Here is a 19,575-nt window from a genome sequence, read left to right on the forward strand (position 1 = left end):
AGAGTTTCAAGTGTGAATCTGCTTGCAATGTACTGTAGCACAGCAAGTCATTTTTAGTATCTGCTATCCATCAATCAAATAGCATGATTTGATTGACAACTGTGTTTAATTAAACATGACTAAACACATGCATTATTGGAAGCAAGTTAAAATTGATTTGAGTATTGCAGAGACATGAAAGTGTTTAATTTGGTTTACAGTGAAAAGCTCTGAGATAATGTAAAGCAGAAGAAATGATCCTTTTGTCTTATAAACTGTAGTTATTGAGGACAAATGATGCTTTCTGTGAATACAAATTTAAATCAGTCATAAAAGACAAAATTCAGATTGGGCAGAGTTAGGAAGGAAGTAATGAAGAGCTCTTAACTCATTCACTGCCATTGACGGCTATTGACGTCAAAAATTCATTTGAACTATTTCTATTAGTTTAACATTTTTTCCACTTTTGTTAACAAGAGTGTGAAAACCTAGAAAAAAAGTACATCTAGAACAGATATAAAAATTATGATTATTTGGGAGTTAACTATTGAAGTCATGCGATTAATTACAATTAAAAAATGTAATCGCCTGATGCGCTAAAAAAAGAAAGAAAAGATTATTAAAAATTAGGAGCGTCAAGCGCTATTTTTTTTTTAATCATAATTAACTGCATGACTTCATGAGTTAACTCACGATTGATCACAAATTTTATATCTGTTCTAAAAGTACAATTACAAAATTGTAGGTTTTCACACTCTTGTTTAGAAAATGTTAAACTAATAGAAATAGTTCAAATGAATATTTGACGTCTATAACCGTCAATGGCGGTGAATAAGTTAACAGTTTGTCATGATTATTGAATTCGTCCTGAAACCATTTTTACACTATGTTCCTGTTAGCCAAGAAAGCAGTTTCAGGCAACCATGGACAAGAAAAATCGGATCGTCATGAGAAGGTCCAGGACGGACGGGCAAAAGTGACAAGGAGTGATTGCCGTAGATGACCAGAAATATGTTTAAATGATCAAAAACATTTGTCACAGCAGTCTCCGTCAGTATAGATGAAAAACCTGGTTGGTCGCAAAACAAACTGGCTGTTTGAAATAGGGTGCAACACTACTCAGAGGTTGTTTATTTCCCGGAGTGCAAATTTAACTTTAATTTACACAAAATGCCTGTTGTGGCAAACCTGTTTAAAACATACTGTGCTTGTGGGTGGGTGGGCAGAAGGGAGGGAGAGAGAGAGAGAGAAGGAAAGAGAGAGAGAAAAAGAAAGAAGCGAGAGACAAGAGAAAAAAAAGAAAGCGAGAGAGAAAGTGAGAAAAACAGAGAGAGGCAAAGACCCACAATAGAGAAAGAAGAAAAAGAGGAAGAGGGAGAATGAGGGACAAAAGAGTGACAAAGAGAGAGAGAGACAGCATGAGAGAAAGTTAGAGGGAGAAGAGAGAGGGCAGAGAGACTGAGAGAGAGAGAGAGGAAAACAGTGAGGGAAAGATATAAAAAGGCGAGAAAGATAAACGAGAAGGAGACAAACGGAGACAGAAGAAAAAAAGAGGGAGAGTGCGAGAGAGAGACAAAGAAGACGAACAGAGAACAGACAGAAAAAAGACAGAGGGAAAAGTGAGAGACAGAGAGCATAGGCAGAGAGAGTGAGAGTGATAGCAAAAGAGAAAAGAAAGAAAGGGTAAGCTAAAGAAAGAAAAGAGAGAAGACAGAAAGAGTGCGAGCCAGCACGACTATCCTCCCACCCCCCCATGAAGACGCTGACTCCGCTTCGCTGGGCCAGTTAACCAGGCAGAAGAATTTCATTTGACTCTGCCAGGACCAAAACGTCCTCCAAATCTGCCCGGAGTCTACGATTCATTAGTCGAAAGCCTTGACTGAGCCTTGAGCGAACATACTGGCATCCGTGGAAAAACCACACGCCGAAAACGTGGTGTGCCTTTGAGTCCACGGGAACCCCCGCCCCCCACGGCCTGCCATGCATATGACGACGGACTATGAGAAAACTTGAAATTTGAATGCTGAGAACCAAATGACCAAAATCCCCTCGGGAAAAGGAGGCTGACGTGACCGCCGGGAAGCATTGGTCACTGACGTTCTGCCACCAGGAAGTATCGGCCCTTATGTCTACAAACATCCCCTCCCACAGGATTCATTGTTCGAAAAATTAGGTAAGAGAGACCAGATGCATTTAAAATGTTGTCAAACAGCAAAGAGGAAATCAAGCAGAAACAGCTTGGCTATGACTTACATTTTCCCTGTTAGTACAACAACAAGTTTGTCTCACACACATTCTCGGTGATGTTAGTGCACTCGGGTAGCCATTAATTTCCAGTCAAGTAGTCGTTGCAAGCTGTTCTCAGATGCGGCGGCGTGCTGACTCAAGGCGGGGTTAGTGAAGGTGAGAAGCTTCTGTGAAGCCGTGACCTGGAATTGACCTCTTACCCCGTTGCTCTGGGTGGAGTGTATGGACTGCTCGCTGGTGGAGGAGCACATGCTCATGCGATCTAAATCCTTACTGTGGGTGGAGTGGCGACGGTGAGCGGGAATCCCGTGGCTTCCTCTGCTGAACGAGTCCCCTCCACCAAGACCGTCACTGACGCAGGAACTTGGTCGGCTAGTGGGAGAAGGAGGCACTGACGGGACCGTAGCCCAGAAAGGGTTGCCTTTGTGAGAGTGGCTAGTGGGGACAACAACTTCCTTTACAGCTCCAGGAGACTGAGGTGAAACCAGAGGTGAGACAGTCCTGACTCGAGGATTCTTGAGGGCCAAATGCAGAGGGGCGACAGCCATTTGTGGGATAGCCACCGGTTGAGGTTTTGGGGTTTCTTCGCATCCTCCTGGACCCTGCCTGACACCTCTTTCCAAGCTGCCTCCATCACTACAATCCAGCATCTCCATCTTGTGGACTTCAGAACTTAACAGCTTGCCATTTGAGGCGGTGTCTGAAAAGAGGCTAGATTGGGGCTGGCAGGGTGACCACATACCTGCTGATCTGTCAGGCCCTTCGGGGCCTGGGTGGTGGTAGTGGTGGACGGGCTGGGGTAGGCGTGAGGAAGGCTGGGGAATTCTCGAGGGTCTGGAACGTGGGCCACAAAAAGCAGAGGAGTTGCCCCCTGATCCTCCGGAGCCGCCGCCGCCGCCGCCACCGCCACCTCCGAGACTGGAGGTACTGGTGGAGGTGCTGCCTCCAGGAAGACCTCCTGAACTGCTACTATTATTGGGTGGAACCCCAGGCCCACTGCAACCCACGTGGTTCCTCTGGTACTCTATGGGGGACGTCAGAGCTGTGGGAGGGAATAAAGAATCAGTCATGTCAGATGTATGGAAACATAGGCACGGAGATACTTTATATACAAATAAACAAACTTATAGGTATTTTTTGTTTTTCTTCTATTAGAAAATATTTCATCAAAAATAGGCATGGGTCAATTACTGGTTTGAAGGTTTACAATTAAAAAGTCAAGGTTTCAATAACAGCTAATTCTACCTGTTAAAGCATAATATGATTGGCAGCATGCAGAGTTGAGTAAACAAGCTGGCCCTTTGAAAAAAAAAAATCCCCCCTCCTCGGTAAACAGAGGTTACAGATTAAAGTTACTTTACACAGATGCCTTCTGATTATTGTGCATTGTCCTAAAAAACAAACAAACACACACAAAAAAAAAAACATGGTGCCAGTATGTACTAGTTAGCCCCAAGACAACATGAGTAGCCCATTAGTCTGTTCTAAAAATAGCTCACCGGTAACACTGACTTGGTAAGAAGAATGAAAAAAACATGTGTTTTTTGTTTATATTGAAGGATATTATAACATTTTAATACCTATTTTCATATATCGATTATTGTTACTGATCATGAACATTTAATTCTTCATTTTAAGTTTGTCAAAGTGTCTTGTGTCCTGAGCAGGGCACATGATGTTGACCTCGTATGTTCTGGGTTAAAGCTGGGACCATATTATTTAGTCTAGAAAAGTTCCTTCTCATCACTTTGTACGAAAACATATTTTCGCCCTTGATTTTGCTATACACTGATTGGTCCAGAATTTCTTGTTTTATTTTGTACACGTACATTGTGGTCTTGAACAGAACTTGTTTTGCTTTTCCATTAGTCACGGTCATTGGTGCTTTTGGGTCAAATGATAAAGTGAGATTTTGTTATGAAGAAGAATATGAAAAGTGCCTTGAAAATATACATATTTTGGCTAGAGACGAAGACAGCTGCAACTGCACTAAGAGTTCTATTGTTTGACATGTCCTTCAACTGTATAACACATTTGCTCATTCATGAAGGGAGAGATATTCTGCTTGGAGACTGAATTGTAATAAAAGGCTGGCCCTTCGAGAGGAGGGTGTGCATTGTTGATCAGAACTTGTCGGAGTTTGATTCAATGGTGCAACAGGAGATCTCCTTTAAGAATTATCCTGCGCAGGAAACTCTGTTCATTTCTCATCTCACCAGTTGGTTTATTGAACACGCATAAAGTTATGGATTAACTACACCCTTCAGTTGGTGATTTTAATATACCTTCTTCAGTTGGTGACCCTCCGACGGCAAGGCGTTTGACGGTTGTTGCGTTCGCGGACGGTTTGAATTCCTGGCGCCATATTAATTGAGGTAAGTGGAGATCTTATCCACGTTTTGAGGAATTCTTTCTGTCTAGGAGCGCTCCGGCCGCCATGCGTTCTTGTAAGATAACCAAATCAAGGGTGAGATTTGTGTGAGCAGAGGTAGAAGTTTAAGTTGTTTGGTTGTATGGAGTCAATAATTGTGGAATTTCCTACGGTATTTGAAGTATACATATTTGTGGTGCACATTGAATTGAATAATTTCCTACGGTATTTGAAGTATACATATTTGTGGTGCACATTGAATTGAATAGCGATCGCTTGTAAGTCAGTACTGGGAAACATTTTGTCTTTACAATTTGGTTTTTACAGACGATAGATACGTAGATAATTGATTTGAAGTCTGTGTATATGAGGTTAAGAAACTGTTGAAGCTGAGGTAGCGCAGTTGACATAAGATTAAGTTGTTGAAGTTGAGAGTAAATCAGCTGGGGAAACATTATTGTTGTAACCAAGCGTTAGATGTGTGGGCATTGGTTTTACGTCCATACATATTTAAGTTGAGAGAAGTCGGCTCAAAAAGCATCTTTGTCTTGATCCCTGCCTGATGCGCGGGAGAGACAAACACTTTGTTTTTATGAGTAATAGATTCTTGGGTAATTAGATAACAAAGATCCTTGAATAAGTGTTGCCGATTAAAGCTGCGGGAGGATCGACTGCTTCATTTTCTAGGGACAAAGGACTCAACTTATAGGAAGTCAGATTGACATAAAACGGATTTAGTACGCCGTTTTAAGATTAATCGATAGGTCTATGAATAATTGGATATTGACATTTTTAGACAAGATATAAGAGATAAGATGTATTGACTCAACTCGTGTAAGTCGGGCTGACTAAAGCATATTTGATACGACGCTTTAGATCAAGCCAATAGGTCTATTGAATATTCGTGATTAAAATTCAAAGACAAAGAAACTGTTGAAGCTGGGGTAGCGCAGTTGACATCCGGATATTTATGTGTTGATATGTCGTACAAAACGACATGTCTTGTCTGTCCGTTGTGTGTATGCCGTCTGATCGGTGAAGAAACTCTAACGTTACGGTAAAATCTTAAAGGGACCGCGACGAGAACAGTTGATTAATTCTGTTATAAGTGAGACGTCACTTCATTTAAATATTAATACAACTGAACTATGATAATTTACAATATAATATAATATAATACAAATCAATAAGCTATAAAATACCTGAGTTAATAATTAAGACGAAACATGGACACTCTATTTGAACTCAAAACACAGTGGTTTGACCTGAATGGGATTCCGTTGAGTTTAGATGGGATGACGCTGGATAAACAAATTGGGAACGCATGCGCTGTGGCTATAGGGATAGTACCTACAAAGGCTAAACGAGAAACAAAAAAAGAACTTTGCGACTGGATGCAAGACGGCTGTAGAAAAGGTTATTTTCCGTCATTACAATCTGCAGTGTGTCTAATCTCTTTGATGAAGAACGTTGAACTTGCATGTGTGAAAAAACGTCACGAACTAGATGAGCTGGTGCAACACACATCTGTAATTTCTTCGAGTGGAAGAAAAGCCAGAAATGATCGAAAGCTTGTTGACAAAATAATGAATAATGCTAGAATACTAGCTTTAGGTATTTTTGTGAAGTTATAACCATTTATATAACTAAATAATGATATAAGACTAAATGATTTGACCTGATATGACTTCCGCTAGTCGGAATTAAAGCTTCCGGATTAATCATACCGTTTAAATAATGACTTAAAATGTAATTAATATTGAACGACGGGACTTGATTATATTGTGAAAAAGGTTAGTTTATTCTAATAAGATATGGCATTTGTTCGATGGTTTTAATGACGGCAATTTAACTTTGAATGTGCGTACACGGCGACCGCCCGTTAATAATGTTATGAGTGTATGTAATTTTATATAGAGGAGAGTCCCGGACGTATCTTTAAGAAAAGTGTATTGAAAAAATGATTAATACTGAAATGTTGCTTTGCAAATAAAATAACTGTATAATACAAATTTATGTAATAAAACAAATTAAGCCGTTTAATAAGCGCTAAACGGGATAAATTAATTAGACGGTAAAATTACTAATAAAACTTCTAACGCTAAAACCCGCAATTGTCTGCGTTAAATAATTGAACGACATTATATAAATTGTTGCCGTAACTGATTTTATAAGCCCCTTACATAAATTTCTTAAGCACTAATGTTGAATACTTAAACTGGCTTCAAGAGTGCAAATACGTCATATTTAAAAATTATGTTTGCTATAAAACGAACGAATATTAATACACAAATAACATAGAGAGGTATAGTTTTAAGATATTATAAAATTTAGATGCATGTCTTATGCTTGTAGAGCATGGGTGGCTTTGACTGATTGTAGTTGCTATGACTCATTCCCTTTCTCGGGTTAAAAAATGCCAACAGCCATCAATCTTTGTAATGAGGTCAAATAAAATGTTTTTATAAAAGGTAATGTTAATTGTGTGATTGTTTTAGATTAAATAGTTTAGTCTCTACTCTTATTTTAATAATAATAATAATAATAACTAAAAACAAATAACTTGGATGGCAATTAATGTGGAATAATTCTTATATAGATGATTGTTTTTTCCCTTATGATTTTGTTTGTGCGCGAGAACATTGTTTAATAAATTTTAAATATCTTTTCAGAATCAGGAGACACACCCATTAAGGACAATTGGGGTCGCACCAAAGTGCCATGTTCCGGTCCTGGGGATGAAGTAATGTGTTAATTATAATTTAAAAGGAGTTTTTTATTTATTTTTTTCTCCGACGTTTATAAATAGAAAGTAATTTTAATCTCTCCTGAATATATTTAACCTTTGAATTCGACATTTGAAGTCTCATTACAAACAGACTGGGGAAGCTATCTGGAAGAAACACATTTTTGACATAATTTGAGGTGCTATGTAATTAAAAATCATTCCTGCTTTGACGTTTGACCAAAGGCTGACTTTACGGGCTGCGGCCTCCATTGAGAAAACATTAATTGAAAACTACACACTTATTAATTAACTATATTTGTAAATTGTTAAGAGTATATCTGTCCTATTTTTATCCTAAGTATTATTTATGAAGGTATGCAAAACATATTAAATTAAATATTGTAAACCATAACAAATATTGACATATAATTAGCAATTATTTAAAATTGTAAACTTTCATTGTTTTAATTATTATTTTTTATTATTTTTATTTTTATTTAATTTTTTTAATAAAGGAAGTTTTTGGTTTTAATATTTACTGACATGTTATAACCTAAATACTGTTGGGGCAGATTTTAATGTTTTCAGTCGAGTGAGGATTATTGGTCAAGGGTCATTATTTCGGAACAAAGTCAACTGGCGGGACACAGACCTCTTTAAAAACCCCCACCCACAAAGAAACTGCAACTGCCACCACCATCAGAGGGGCGTGATGCAGCCATCATCACAAAACATCCTGCCAATACCTGATGGAGAGGGGAGGTTCCTGGCGCCACCTGTTGCAACAATGACTGTGCCATCATATACAAATGTGATAAAAGAAAAACTGCTCCACTGCCCAATGCACACAATGCTCCGCACGAACTGTCCTATGAAAAACTGCTCCATATGCTCTGCACAAGCGTCCTTAAAGCATTCCTGCGTCCAGAACTGTCCACTACGATGGTGACTCAACCCCACAAACAATGCTTTCCTTGAATTAGTGATACCAGGCCATATGATGTGATACTGACTGTTTACACTGCACTCTATTTTTGACAGATATAAGGTGATAACATCTACAGTAAAACATTTCGTAAATATAATGAACTGATTGACAACACTATATACACACAGATTTATTACATTTTTAAAACGTTTGATGTCTATTTTGATTTGATCTGATTTGTTTATCTCTGTCTATTTTGAAACAGTCAGCTTTTTGGACAAACATCAAAAAGGGGGACTAGCAAGCTTAATGGTAACATTAAAACTAAGGGCAACTTTATGTATTAATAATAATTGATGAATTGGCTGAAAACTGAGATTCTTTGTAAAATTCATTGGCATAAGCTACAATATTTTTATAGTACAAAAGATAATACAGGTAAATTTCGTCTGGTTTCAGAAATTGAAACAGCTAATATGAATACAGATAAGATACAATTTATTTCAATCTTAATTATTATATTTTACTTTTTTAAGTTTGGTCTTCTAGTGTTTTCCCGAATTCTCTTTTGAAATTTAAATAGTTGCTTGGGACGCATTGTCGAATTTGCTGGTTAAATGTAAAATTTTCCCCTCTTTCTAAACAAAAAGCAAGCAAAATTTATTTACTGCAAAACTTTATATATTAGTCTGAAAGAGTCTCTAAAGCGATTTTTTTTTTTTTTTCAGATGGGGGAATTATTGGTTGGTCTGGGTATATCGTCGCGAAGGACACAAACAGTCCATGTTAAATAAATAAATTTAAAATTAAAAGTTAGTCTTAATGCGATAATTATAGATAGTCCGTGAGAATGAATTTTACAGGAGGACAATTGGGGATTTCCTTGACCATGGAGAAGGAGTAAGTTTTGGCAGGGACGGCGAAAATAAGGTGAATATGTTCCATTTCTATTTCTATTTTTCCCTTGGGGCCCTGGGGTTAGATGTTATTTTTTGATTTTATTTGTTGACGAAAGTTGCATTTATTTAATGGCTGGAAGCACATCCATGCTATATCTATAACAATAAATATTATAAAACATTCCAATAATTATTACATTCTGTAAACAAAATTGGCCTCGTCAGATTTGAACTGGCTAAAGATTTTCATTTTTTGCATTTAAGAATGTGCTCAGGTCATTAAAGTCAGCCAAAGGCTGGATCCTAATTTAATGTCACAACAAACAGAATTTTTTCCCACAGGAGATGCCTACAGAACTTTACTAACATTTACTAACCCCTAACTAATAACACTACCAAAATGCTCTTTCAAAAAGAAGGGATGTGAATAAATGTTTATTAGTGACTAAATGAAAATATTTTGCACCCAGATAAGGTGATGAAAAGGTCAATCTAGTCCAGTCCACGGGGCACCTGGTTCCACATCTTGCCTATTAGACCAGCCGGAGGTCCGCCTTCTACTCAACCCCCACCTTCAGGAGCCAGCCACCACCGGGAATCAACAGAGAGACCAGCCAGCTGCTCCAGTGACCAGACGTGCCAGCCGAGAGGCCATTCAACTGCTTCCAGTGTCAGCTAACGAGCTGAGGAATTACTACATGAAGATTGAGTTTCGCTGAGGACGTCTTTCGAATGGAAACAGGAGGAATGTGTCCCTTTTTCCAGGGCATTCCACAAAGAATGAGTCACAACTTGGGAAGATAAAATCCCGGTGACCGATTTTTGCACCCCTGGCAGTTGGAGAGAGGCAGAAGGACCCTCTTCACAAAAAGGCTCTGTTCAACCTTCTGCTGATGCTGCTCAAGGAACCTGAGTGCACCATCCACACAAGAAAATAAAGAAAGTGACGACTGTTTAAAAAAAAAAAAAAAAAAAAAATCACAAGATGGCTACTTCGAAGAGACAATGCGTCTTCAATTGCGTCTGCATCACGACACTCTTTCTTATACTGACTGTTATGCCAATTTTGTGTTTTTGGGATCCCCTAACCACATCTGTAAACGCAACCACAAAAATTCGGGCTAAGCGAGACATGAACTCTCCACACATTCCCTGGGTTATATCCAAAACGTATGATGACTCAGTCACGGTGACAGTTGCCCCAAACACAAACACCTCTGTCAAAATTCCCATTACGTCATTAAAGGGATTTAGAGGATGGGAAGAGACAAGGGGAGGAATATGGGTGAAATATTGGTGGTATTTGACAGGAAATGTTGCGCAACTAGATTGGGGTACTTTTATAACCACCCAAAGTGGACAATATTGGCCACCGGGAAAAAGCAAGGAGGCTGTTTTCTTTTCTAAAAGGACAACACTGCGTAAAATGGGAGGTCAACTAGAATTAACCTTTTCCATTCCCGACGGGAATATACGACCAGCTAATGTAACTCTGTACAACACCTCCTGTTTTGGATTACTGTTATGGGCATGGTCCCACGGCGTTGACCCACGTTTTCCTATTCTAATCTGTGTAAATAAGACTATGAGTAAGCTAGACCAACCAAAAATGACTAAATACTCAATGGAGAATGGGGTAAAAGCTGTAAGTGTACCGATTGATGGTGTAATTGAATGGTTTAGGGTTACTACAGGAGTGTCCAAAAGCAGCAACAATTGGCTATTGCTAGCACACGAGGCAGCACACGCCTCTGGTAAGGAGTGTGTAGTATGTGTGGGACCACGACCTTTATTGAGAGTAATCCCGGCTAAAATCGAGGAACAATGTATAATGGAAATTATGAATAAAACTGCCCCAAATGCCAAATGCTCTCAATGGGATAAGATATATCCACTAGTGAATTTGCAGACAACTAAACCAATATTTTCAAAGGAAATTGCAGATGGTAATTTTTCATGTATTAAAATGACAGGTACCGGAGAACAATTGGGAGAACTAGATCACATTTCACACTGCACTACAATAATAAATGTGGGTCAAAAATTCAAGCCGCAATCAAGGGCTGACATTTGGTGGTGGTGTGGGCATAATCAGATATTTGACAAGTTGCCTTGGGATGGCAAAGGATATTGTGCTCTCATCACCCTTCTTCTGCCAGTACAACTTTTTCCCACCTCGGTTGATAACCTTTTACAAATGATTGACACTTGGGAACCACAATCTTCTCCTCCTTTCCATAGAATTAAACGATCTTCTTGGCAACAGGAAAATGTCCCCACCTACATTGATGCAATTGGAGTGCCGAGAGGTGTGCCAAATGAATACAAATTGACTAATCAAATAACTTCAGGATTTGAATCCCTAATTTGTTGGTGGTGTACCATTAACAAAAATGTAGACAGAATTAATTATGTGCATTACAATGTACAAAGACTAGGAAATTGGACTCAATCTGGATTTGAAGCTGTACATGGCCAATTGGCTGCCACATCTTTGATGGCTTTTCAGAACCGAATTGCACTTGATATGCTATTGGCAGAAAAAGGGGGAGTTTGCTCAATGTTCGCAGATCAATGTTGTACCTTCATTCCTAATAATACCGCACCGGATGGTACTTTAACTATTGCAATTAAGGGACTCCGGACACTTAATAGAAAGATGAATGAACACTCGGGTATAGACACTTCGCTATGGGATAATTGGATGACTGTATTTGGCCGCTACAAAACCTTAATTTCCACAATTTTGATATCAATTGCTGTATTTACGGCTCTAATAACAATATGCGGATGTTGTTGTATACCCTGTATTCGTTCCCTTTGCGAGAAAATTATTTCTGCCGCAATTGAAAAACAGGACGTACGAAATAAGTCTTCTTACATGATGATGGAGGCTATTACTTCCTCAGCCCGGCCTGCTGCAACATCCGATGTAGATCCCGCTGGAATCTTTGTGTAAAATGTTTAAATATTTAGTTATTGGGCTTAGTGTTTACGTAAGCCCAAAAGGGGGACTGAAGGATATTATAACATTTTAATACCTATTTTCATATATCGATTATTGTTACTGATCATGAACATTTAATTCTTCATTTTAAGTTTGTCAAAGTGTCTTGTGTCCTGAGCAGGGCACATGATGTTGACCTCGTATGTTCTGGGTTAAAGCTGGGACCATATTATTTAGTCTAGAAAAGTTCCTTCTCATCACTTTGTACGAAAACATATTTTCGCCCTTGATTTTGCTATACACTGATTGGTCCAGAATTTCTTGTTTTATTTTGTACACGTACATTGTGGTCTTGAACAGAACTTGTTTTGCTTTTCCATTAGTCACGGTCATTGGTGCTTTTGGGTCAAATGATAAAGTGAGATTTTGTTATGAAGAAGAATATGAAAAGTGCCTTGAAAATATACATATTTTGGCTAGAGACGAAGACAGCTGCAACTGCACTAAGAGTTCTATTGTTTGACATGTCCTTCAACTGTATAACACATTTGCTCATTCATGAAGGGAGAGATATTCTGCTTGGAGACTGAATTGTAATAAAAGGCTGGCCCTTCGAGAGGAGGGTGTGCATTGTTGATCAGAACTTGTCGGAGTTTGATTCAATGGTGCAACAGGAGATCTCCTTTAAGAATTATCCTGCGCAGGAAACTCTGTTCATTTCTCATCTCACCAGTTGGTTTATTGAACACGCATAAAGTTATGGATTAACTACACCCTTCAGTTGGTGATTTTAATATACCTTCTTCAATATATATATATATATATATATAAAACAAATAGGGCTCTAATTTTAATACCGTGATACAGCAATATTTCTACTCGTGGTTATCTTATCATACAGTCAGGATTCAATACCGCCCCATGCATTAACTAGCAGAGTAGGCACTAAAGGTACAGACTGGGAATCAAAACATCCATCATCAGATGCATAAAATGATTGGTTGAGATCTTTGACATGGATTACTGACATGGCTCTGCCAGTAATCTGAGCAAAAGAAAACTCAAGCTCACGTGAGTTTTCTCAAAACAGGGAAATTGACTATCGAGCACAGTGGTGTCAAACTCATTTTAATTTTAATTCTTAAGTGGACAAGTTTGTCCAAGGCCTAATAGGCTATGAATAACAATAGGTAAAAATAAAATGAAAAAAAAAAACCCTGTTTTTTGTGTGTGCAAATAATTGCTAGTACATTCTGAAAATATTTTGATTTTAAAAATGAGGGCAAAAATGTTGCAAATCCTGAGTAACAGCCAATATTCCATTACTGTAGTACGCCCTCAAGTGGACAAAATTAGCAACAACAGTTAATGTTTGTGGAAAAAACAGTTTTTGCTTTGTTGTCACCTTTAATGGGCCATTTGTGGCTCACGGGCCATATGTTTTGACACCCCTTATCTAGCAAAGCCTAACATATCGTAAATCAACAACATCAGTCACAAAAAGAACCCCTCAATGATCTCAATGACCGTGTTAATGTGTCTGAATTTTACATCTATTTTTCAATCAGATCACCTGTTCAAATGTCAATGACTGACACTTTACACATTCAAACGACGCCGGTATAAAAGAAGGCTTAAATCAGACATTCAAGCCATTTCACATTTTTGGGGGGTCAAATGACACATAAAGGTTTGTTTACAAGTGGTGCCATCGAATGCGTTGCCACCCTCAAGAACGTGCAACGTCATAGTGAAATGTCCGACTGCACATTCTGCACATATTTAACAGCAAGTAATCTTCTGATAGCGCCATTCTCTCACCATTGAGGAAATTGCGCTGGTTTTCCAGAATCTGGCTGACCTGGTGGAGCCAAATCTGACACACTCCAGGACTTGCCGAATGGAGCGTGTACCTCTCCACATTGCCACTCGTCGATCTGGAGGTTAGTGTCAATTTGCAGGGGTCTTCTGCATTTTCTTCCAGACCCAGCCAGCTCACCTGTCATGGTGCAATAGGAGATGACAGAGGAAATAAGGAATGATTTCAGTTTTGTATCATAATCGGAGTAAATAGAGGTTTTATTGCCATATATGAACCTTGATGCTGTTCTTGAAGAGGTAGCCAGGAGTAGAGAAGCCCTTTTTCTTATCCAGGGGTTCACTAAATATAACAATCTGTTCAAAAAGGAAGACTCTCCTTTCTTTCATTCTTGACAAAAGTCCCCCATCCTGGTCTGAAACCAAGAACGTGTCTTGCAGGAGCAATTTGCCCTGTGCTACAATTTTACCCTAAAAGACAAAAGGACATAGTCAATAATCAATACAAAAGAAGAAGGGAAGCGTTTACATTTTAGTACACACTGCCACCTAGTGGCAGTTGCTAAAATATAAATCATTATATTGATGAACTCATTCACTGCCATTGACAACTATAGACGTCAAAAATTAATTTGAACTATTTCTATTAGTTTAACATTTTTCCCACTTTTGTTAACATGAGTATGAAAACCTAGAATGTTTTTATTGTATTAGAACCCCTTAATTTTTAATAAGCGTTTCTTAAAAAAAAAAGATAATTTTTTTTTTTAAATAATTAAAATTATTTATTTTTCTTAAAAAGAAAAGATTTTTAAAAATTAGGAGCGTCAGGCAATATATATTTTTTAAACGTAATTAATCGCATGACTTCACTCGTTAACTCACTATTAATCACAAATTTTATATCTGCTCTTAACGTAAAAAAAAAAATCTAGGTTTTAATACTCTTAACAAAAGTGGATTTTTTTTTTTAAATAATGGAAATAGTTAAAATGAATTTATGACGTCTATAGCCGTCAATGGCAGTGAATGAGTTAATATCAAAGTCAATTAATTTTGACAGCAGTCTTACATCAAAGCCTTGAAGGCGGCCAACATTCATCATGTCGTTGCAGCGCTTTGGTACAATGCACATCACCTCTACAGCTTTCTAAAACAAAACAGGAAATGCAAACACGCTTTTAACACCAGGGGGCAGGCAAGAGCATTCTGTATTCCAACGCCCATAATCTTCAGACTTCAACTGGAAATGAATGTTGCTTTTGTCAAGTGTGGTTTTATGTGGTTGCACTTTCAGTTGTTATTTTTACCTCCAGCTCTGAGGAATCCACTGCAGCCTTCTTCGACACTTTGAGAAGATCCTAATAAATGATAAACGTGCACAGTAACTCAAAAACATGAGTGATGCACGTTATTGTTATAAACATTAGTTTGTTTACCTTCAACAATAGCTGGTATTTCATGATGCGCTGGACAGGTTTGATAAGCAGATCCGTGATCTGCAATCTGTGGCCTAATCGTTGCTTGAGTTCCTGAATAAAGATTAAGAAGAAAGAGTAAAATGATTAGATTTGCCACGCGGCCAAAATAACACATATAACGAATAAAAAAATAAAAAACTTCCCACAAAGTCTTACTTCAAAGTAAGTGTCAATGTACTCTGACACAATGTGCTCTGATTTGGGCTTGTTTTGGCAGTATACGATGTACATGTGAAACCTGCGCTCCTGCAGTAAGCAGAATACAAAAGTTGGAGGAAATATATCAGGTAAAAACATCCAAACACAGGTGCATCTAAATAAATTTTCAACACAGTAAAAAAAAAATGCTTTGTTTCAGTTCAATTCAAAAGTGAACTGATTGTACTTTTTACTAGGGATGGGCGAGTACCGATACCAGGTATTGGTATCGATATCGGTGCAGACACCAGCCTTATTTTAAGGTATCGGTACTCGTGACGGTGCTGAACAATCAGGAACTAGAAATTGTAAATTAGAGGAATAGAAAATTGCGATAATTTCGTGCAATTTTAAGGAAAATACTATAATGGGATTTACAGGTCTTTTTATTTTATTTTATAGGTGAATACTCGTATTGGTATCGGTCAAAAAAACATGGTATCGAACATCCCTACATTTTACGACAACAGATTCACAAACCTACATAATTTCTATTAAAAAAATGTCATTGTTTTTAATGTATTATTTTATTTCCTGAGATGGTGAATTAAGGGTTTTGGAATTCAAGTACTGTACTAAAATTGACAACTGGTAGTTTTTGTTTGACATTTGAATGAACTGCAATGCACAGAATTCTAATTTGAGATGATACTACATTATTCACACTCAAAGTGTCTCTATACTGTATTAAGAGCAAATATGAACGGTACCGTATACCTGTTTGACAAATAAAGAAGCAAGTCTGTCAGGATCCTCCAAACACTTTTCAATCTCTCCCAAGAAAAAGCTGTGAGCGCACAAGGAGAGAAACATGATTTGAGCAACCTTCCAAAAATGTTTTGCAATCTATAAATGCAAAGAATTGAGGCTGTGCGCTTACTCTTTGTGCCAGTCGTAGATCTGATGAATGTTTCCAAAGACAATCTTGTCTTTTCCTCTCATGTCATCTGGAACGCCTTCCTCCTTCATTCTGCTCATGTAGCCCTGGGGGGGGGGGGGGGTGTTATCATGCAACATTAGGTACACGTGAACAATCCCTCAGGTTCATGTAACGCAGTGTTTGGTAGGCACGCTAAAACAATGTGGCCATTTTGGTTCATTTTAAACTCGTCATTACCTCCACAACTGATCCCAAGTCTCTGACATAGTCTCGTTCAGTCTCCACCAACTCCAGTAGGACATAACTATAAAACAAATTATTATACTTAAATTAAACATAAATTATAAATGAATATTTTTTAAATCAATTATTAAATATAATAATAATATAATTAAAATATAAATTATTATTACTGCGTAACAGTTTCACAGCTACACCAAAAGTACAAGCTTGTACTCACTGTCTTCTCTTGAGGAAGCCCGACTTGCGCTCGTCCACCTCCTCCATGGGCGAGGAGGATGAGAGGAGGGAGTTGTCGGAGGGGTTGAGGGAAGGAGAGCTGCTGTCGCCTTGCTCCACTGACAGAGAGCTGGGACGGTCCTCTAATGACTGAAGAGTGCGAGGATGTGCAAGATAGATGAAGAAAAAGAGAGAGAGAAAAAATGGCAGATTAGAAAATTGCATAAAAAGTAGAGCTGTCAAACGATTAAATTTTTAATCAGATTAATCACATTTGGGAATTTTGATTAATCACGATTAATCACTTAATTAAAAAGGCTTTTTTGCCTGCCACATTTAAAGAGCACTTTTTATGTGTTAATTCTTTCGAAATTTAATGTTATGAGGACGTCCTTGACATTTTGTTGATAGACTGCACACGCTCATCCTCCTATTTTTCGAATCAGTTAATTACTCGCATAATTTAAAATGAAAAAAAAAAGATCCCGACAGTTTGACATGAACAAAAATTCTGAATGTCATACGCAAACATTTATTAACTCGTTCACTCCCATCCATTTTCACTGAAGCAACTGTTACTGGATTTTGACTGATTTTGCAAGGCCTACAGAATATTGTGTTCTATTTCTATAAAAACATGGGACCTACCAGAAGAAAGATTAGAGTCTCTTCTTTCATCAGGAAAAAAAAAAAAGAGTACATTTCTATCTGTTTCGGTTTTGCAGCAATTAGCCTTGGCTAATAGGCTAATTAGCTTATAAGTTTCATCATTATTCATCATTATCTGTTTAAAACAGTGGGGAAAAGAGCTTTTTGCAACCTGGCCCTGGTTGATCTCTTATACTCTGCTGCTACCTGCTGGCCGTTTTTGTAAATAACTACCATTGCTTCAACCGCTCTCTTCAGTTCAGAGGCTTGAATCAAAGCCTTCTGTATGCTCTATCATAAAAAAGCAACAACATAAATACGTTTTTGGGACCAAGCGCATATTTAAAATAGAACGTATTTATACGTTTTTTGAGTAAATGAGTTAAATGTTTATTGCTCAAACACAACCTGTGCTACTTTTAACGTAACCATCTGCTGTCAGCTAAAGGATCATCTGCGGTCAAAATTAATAGTGTGATTAATCTGCATTAATAAATGATTAATGCGATCATTTTTTGGGATTAATTATTTAGTTAACGCTTTAACTAACAGCACTAATAAAAAAGTAAATCATGTAACTTAAAGCAAGATTGTGATTTGCATGGTAGTTCGCAGTTCATTAAAAAATTCAGAAAAAAAATTCAATTGCCTCGCTCAGGCTATCACCAGCGAGCACTTTCTACGGAACGGAAAGTAGTATGTGAATCGAGGTAAAGAGCAATGCCATTTTGTTGAAAAAGGGGACAGCTGGCTTTCATGAGTCACAATACTGAGAGATGACTGCTAGTACACCATGCCTCTGTTAACAACACCCAAGCAAAGTGTGCTTGCATCAATGGGGACTCTTCTGTGTGCAAATAGAGCACGTGTGCTGCATTGTATTTGTGAGATTTCTCTCTCACCATCTTGCTCTTGACCAGTTCCTCGATGGCACTGACCAGTTCAGCAGCACTGGGAGTCTCTGAGCTGCTGGGCCGAGCAGACAGTCGGGATGCAGACTGGCCGGAAAAGACAGAAACAAGCAAAACGTTATACATCACAAATGTAGATATCTTCATGCTAGAGAAGCCATGCAAGACATGATGGCAACTGCTGTCTGTGTTTGTGATCAGGCTCACCATTGAGTGTTTGACCCCCGAAAATCCACATGTTCAAAAAAGGACTTGGTGGGTGTGCTGTTCCTAATAAAAAGGTTAAATTGGGGCCAAGTTGGAGCCAATCAAAGGCTGGTTTTGGGGGGGAAACAGGTTAGGGTGAGGTTAAAGGGCATGCTCTTGGATCATTTGCATGAACACTTGACGGGTCAAATTAGTGAGAAATAAGGGTGTTGCTTGATACTCCATCAGATTGACAGGTGCAATTTAGGGCAGGCAAAGTTTTAATCTTTCGACTGCATGAAGAATAGAGTATTCACTTCCGCAACCGTATACGGTGCAAAGTAACAACAACTCTTCAAGGGAATCACACATAGTTAAAGGATAACTGTAAAAGGAGAAGTTGAGAAGAGAAATTACAAAAACAAAAGGTGTGGCGGTGAGTTTTACATGGAGAGATAAGGAAACTGGGTAAGAAGAGAGGCAGAACAGAAATCAACATAATGCTGACAGACAAAACATGCAGCCATCAAGAAAATAAGAGGAAAAGAAAGGAAACATTATTAGTGCGAAGTGAAAGTTGTACATTTAGCAATAGATACGTCCACAGAAAAAGCGAAATACAAGGATAAAATTCATGTATTTTTTTTTTTTAAAACACAAAGCAATATGCACCTGTTACTAGGCCCCGAATGTAAATACTTCATCTTGTTAACATTATTTTCAGTTCCTGTATGTGTCAAGTCAGTAGTCACCTACTTAACCCTATAAAGACTGAACCATGAAATATATGAAAGAAAATTATGATTCTTTCAATTTTTGTTCCACATATGACTTTTGACTTGTGTCATATTTGATACGGTCACAATGCTTTAAATTTGTACACTTATAACCGTTA

General features: G+C 38.1%; 1 protein-coding gene and 1 long non-coding RNA gene across 5 annotated transcripts in view; one reads left to right on the top strand and one right to left on the bottom strand.

The window, feature by feature from the left end:
• The window catches only part of triob (trio Rho guanine nucleotide exchange factor b), a 120,317-nt gene that overhangs the window by 8,454 nt on the left and 92,288 nt on the right, over positions 1-19,575 (bottom strand). The window contains exons 40-51 of one of the 4 annotated variants that reach the window (XM_077574793.1): positions 18,486-18,581; positions 16,937-17,085; positions 16,714-16,780; positions 16,477-16,580; positions 16,314-16,383; positions 15,555-15,644; positions 15,357-15,449; positions 15,228-15,278; positions 14,990-15,067; positions 14,197-14,388; positions 13,921-14,098; positions 2,427-3,268 (exon numbers count right to left, since the gene is read on the bottom strand). In XM_077574793.1, the coding sequence (XP_077430919.1) occupies positions 2,427-3,268; positions 13,921-14,098; positions 14,197-14,388; positions 14,990-15,067; positions 15,228-15,278; positions 15,357-15,449; positions 15,555-15,644; positions 16,314-16,383; positions 16,477-16,580; positions 16,714-16,780; positions 16,937-17,085; positions 18,486-18,581 (2,010 nt within the window). Of the gene's footprint in view, positions 1-2,426; positions 3,269-13,920; positions 14,099-14,196; positions 14,389-14,989; positions 15,068-15,227; positions 15,279-15,356; positions 15,450-15,554; positions 15,645-16,313; positions 16,384-16,476; positions 16,581-16,713; positions 16,781-16,936; positions 17,086-18,485; positions 18,582-18,701; positions 19,184-19,575 lie in introns of those variants that run through there. The other 3 variants (XM_077574794.1, XR_013295225.1, XR_013295224.1) reach the window with 3 other exon arrangements.
• On the top strand, positions 3,665-12,742 carry LOC144057345 (uncharacterized). The gene is made up of 2 exons (XR_013295226.1): positions 3,665-9,183; positions 9,623-12,742. It is a non-coding gene; the product is annotated as an uncharacterized LOC144057345 (long non-coding RNA).

The sequence above is a fragment of the Vanacampus margaritifer genome, chromosome 9 (genome assembly GCF_051991255.1).
Source record: "Vanacampus margaritifer isolate UIUO_Vmar chromosome 9, RoL_Vmar_1.0, whole genome shotgun sequence".
NCBI lineage: Eukaryota > Metazoa > Chordata > Actinopteri > Syngnathiformes > Syngnathidae > Vanacampus > Vanacampus margaritifer.